Here is a 3,354-nt window from a genome sequence, read left to right as displayed (position 1 = left end):
ATCTCTCATGGTCTGTCCTCAGAAGCCACACACCATCTTATTAATTACTCACAGGTCAATCTCACCCAAGGTGGAAGGTGTGTGAATTCCAGGAGGTGAGAAACACTGGGTTCATTTTGGAGGCAGGTCAGTGCTATGCACAACAAATCTTCAAGACTGATTTGACAACATGATTATTGGTTAGCGGAGCATTCCAAGACACTAGGATTCCATGGTACACATGTTGGGGGAACCACCATGGACTGTCACATTGAGGTGTAAGGGTCTGGGGGGCACACAAATGGAGGGGAAGATGTGTGTGTGGAGGAAGAATCCTGGGAAAACAGTACATGCATATGCACTGTGGGCTCCCAGAGTGGAAGACAATAGGAAGCTAGAACTGGGGTACCACTTGGAACTGGGGCTCAGAGGCTGATTCTCCAATTTAGAGAGGCTAACACAGAACTTCCCTGCCAATTACAAACTGCTTGGACCGTCTCTACTCTTGTAAGCTGTTTACTTCCTTCATCCTAAATCAAACATAGAGAGAAAAAGTCAAAGTTCACAGGCTGAAAAGAAGAACTATTATCACAGAATCTCTAAAAGATGGAGATGGTGGCCATTTAGAAGGCTCAGCTGTTCCTCGCCGGGAGCAGCCCTGAGTACCACACTCTGTGGGCTGTTTGTGCTGCTTTCAGACCGGACCCCAACAGTCTCTTTTATGGTCCAGGCTAAGACCATGTAAGGTCACTCTGATGACTCAGACCACAAAGTCCTCGTTTTCCGCTACTCATCTGCACAATGGCTTGTTTGCAAAGGTCCTAGCCTGGGGAGTCGGAGTCACTATGGTTGGAGGAAACAAGTTCTCATCCAATGTTTAGTGACCTTACCAAAAGATGCAGGATAGGAAAGGAAAAGAAGGGATAGAAGGACTAGAGAGAATGGAGAGGCGGTCATGGAAAAAGAAAGGGAAAGTGCGTGGGAAGAAGGAAGGAGTAAGAAAACATGCACAGCTCACATGAGAATGGTAAGGACAAGGAAATTTATACGCGAAGCCTGGAAGCGCCCCCGCCGCACTCCCGCGGGTCCTACACGTGCTTTCGCCGCTTTTGTCCACAAGGTGGCAGCCTTTGAACTCTCTTCCTCGTAAGAACGAGAAAGGGGGGCAGAGAGGAAGGAAAGAAGGCAAAGCACTCCCCCCACCAAGAACAATTTGAAAACCCACCCCATCATATTTAAAATCTGGGACAAAGAACCGTCGGGACGGAACTCCTTCCATTGCAAAACCTCAGCGCGGCCTCGGGAGCGGCCCGGCGGCCCCGGCCCGAGACCGCCCTCCCCTTTCAAGAAGCAGAGGACAGGATTGGGATCCTTGAAACCCGAAACCCAGAAACAGCATCGGAGCGGAAACCAGAGGGAAAACCTTGAACTCCTCCAGACAATTGCTTCCGGGGAGTTGCGAGGGAGCGAGGGGGAATAAAGGACCCGCGAGGAGGGGCCCGCGGATGGCGCGTCCCTGAGGGTCGCGGCGAGTTCGCGGAGCGTGGGAAGGAGCGGACCCTGCTATCCCCGGGCTGCGGGCCATGGCCACGGCGGAGCGGAGAGCCCTCGGCATCGGCTTCCAGTGGCTCTCTTTGGCCACTCTGGTGCTCATCTGCGCCGGGCAAGGGGGACGCCGGGAGGATGGGGGTCCAGCCTGCTACGGCGGATTTGACCTGTACTTCATTTTGGACAAGTAAGTGCCGCGAGTTGTCCCCCCACCCCAGGCTAAGCGGGCGAGGACGCTTTCGCCCCTGGCCGGGCTCGTTGACAGGGTCGCCTGGGGACAGGCGCGCATCTCCAGGGGCGCAGAGGGACCGCGCGGCAGGCGGCGGCGGAGTGCTGCGCCTTTGTTGGGGCGCGCTCCTCCCAGCCTCGGTTCCAGAGCCCGCAGCCGAGGCGACGCCGCTTGCTGGAAAGGGGACAGACTTCTTTTCTGTCTTGCTTTCTGTGTCCCAGGAGCATGCAAGTGGCTTGGAGGCTGCTATTGTCTTGCTGAGTTTCTGTGACTCCCTCCCGTGTTGATGGGAAAGGCTTGCTTACCAAAGACAGAACTTGCAGGCACAGGCACTCCTAAAGTTAGAGGCTTGGGCATTTTAAAGCCAACTGTCGCATTTTTTGTTTTGTTTTGTTTTGTTTTGTTTTGAAATGCTGTCCCATGGAAGGCATTATCTTTGCTCCTAATCATATAATGCATACTTCTCACCGGGCACTGAGTGAAATTGAAAGGCAGGGTTTCTTAACCTTGGCACTTTTGAGACTGAAGCCTGGTAATTCTTTGTGGTGGGGACTGTCCTGTGCGTTGTAGGATGTTTAGCAGCATCCTTGGCCTCTGCGCACTGGATGCCAGTAACATCCCCCGCCCCCCACTCCTTCCCTATTAGCGGTGACAACTAAAAATGCCTCCAGTCATTGCCAAATGTCCCTCCCCTTCGACTTGAGAACCCCAGATGTAGGTGAATTCAAGCTCTTGACCATTTGACTGGTGGGCTACCAGGGAGGTGCAGGAGCCCTGGTTTCCTTGCAAAAAAAAAAATAGTGATTAGGCTTTAGGATTTGCTCAAGGGAGAGCTGAATTCTGACCAATGAAGCACTTCCCAAATCCCCATAAGTTTGCCAAGCCACAGTCACCCAAGGAAGCTTCATGCTATCTGCTGAAAACCAGCTTCAACGATAAAAAGCCCCTCACTGAAGATCCGTGCTCATTAAAACTGAGTGAGCTCTCCAGTGCCAGGAGAGGCGCTTTGCTGTTACAGTGGTAGGGAGATGGATTTCACAGACTGGAAAGTATTTAGGAGTTGGAAAAAGAGTCCTGCAAAATAAGCTGGCTAGCTGGACACCAAATGTGCTTTGCAGTTGCCCCTGGAGTTTGATTTTTCCGTAAAGGCTGTTTTGAACTCCAGATTCTTTGGATGAAAAGTGAGATTTCTTTTCTGCAGATTTATGAGAAGATGGATACTGAAAATATGCTCCAGTGCTAAGGAATGGAATTTCTTTTGTTACTTCTAGTGGCTGGGAGGACCAGCTCACAGACTCAGAGACAGTGTCTGAAAACAGTCGGAGGTGCTCCTCCTTCGTGCTTTTTTAAAAAGCCAATTCAGAATGATATTTAGGAAAATCTGAAAAAAAAGAGTGGGGGACAGAATCACCATGTCTCTGAATGGATAACTGTAGAGATACTAGAGAGATATGGATACTGTAGAGATAACCAGTTTTCCCCCAAATTAATTTAGAAATTGAATTCAACTTTTCAGTCAAAGTTCTGAAAGAGTTTGATGATAAGAATTTAACCAAATGATTCTAGGCTTATCTTAGCAAAAAAAAAAAAAAAAAAAA

The 3,354-nt window shown here is 50.1% G+C and overlaps 1 protein-coding gene across 2 annotated transcripts in view; it reads left to right on the top strand.

Annotated features, from left to right (window-relative positions):
- The first annotated feature begins 1,150 nt into the window (after positions 1 to 1,150).
- ANTXR1 (ANTXR cell adhesion molecule 1) overlaps positions 1,151 to 3,354 on the top strand; it is a 250,777-nt gene continuing 248,573 nt past the window's right edge. For both annotated transcript variants that reach the window (XM_017853768.1, XM_017853767.1), the window contains exon 1: positions 1,151 to 1,714. In XM_017853768.1, coding sequence (XP_017709257.1) covers positions 1,563 to 1,714 — 152 coding nt within the window. In that variant the 5' untranslated portion in view covers positions 1,151 to 1,562. The remainder of the gene's footprint in view (positions 1,715 to 3,354) is intronic.

The sequence above is a fragment of the Rhinopithecus bieti genome, unplaced genomic scaffold (assembly GCF_001698545.2).
Source record: "Rhinopithecus bieti isolate Rb0 unplaced genomic scaffold, ASM169854v2 scaffold_36315, whole genome shotgun sequence".
Classification (NCBI taxonomy): domain Eukaryota; kingdom Metazoa; phylum Chordata; class Mammalia; order Primates; family Cercopithecidae; genus Rhinopithecus; species Rhinopithecus bieti.
Note: the sequence above shows the minus strand (reverse complement) of the source record. Positions and strands in the feature narration are given on the sequence as shown.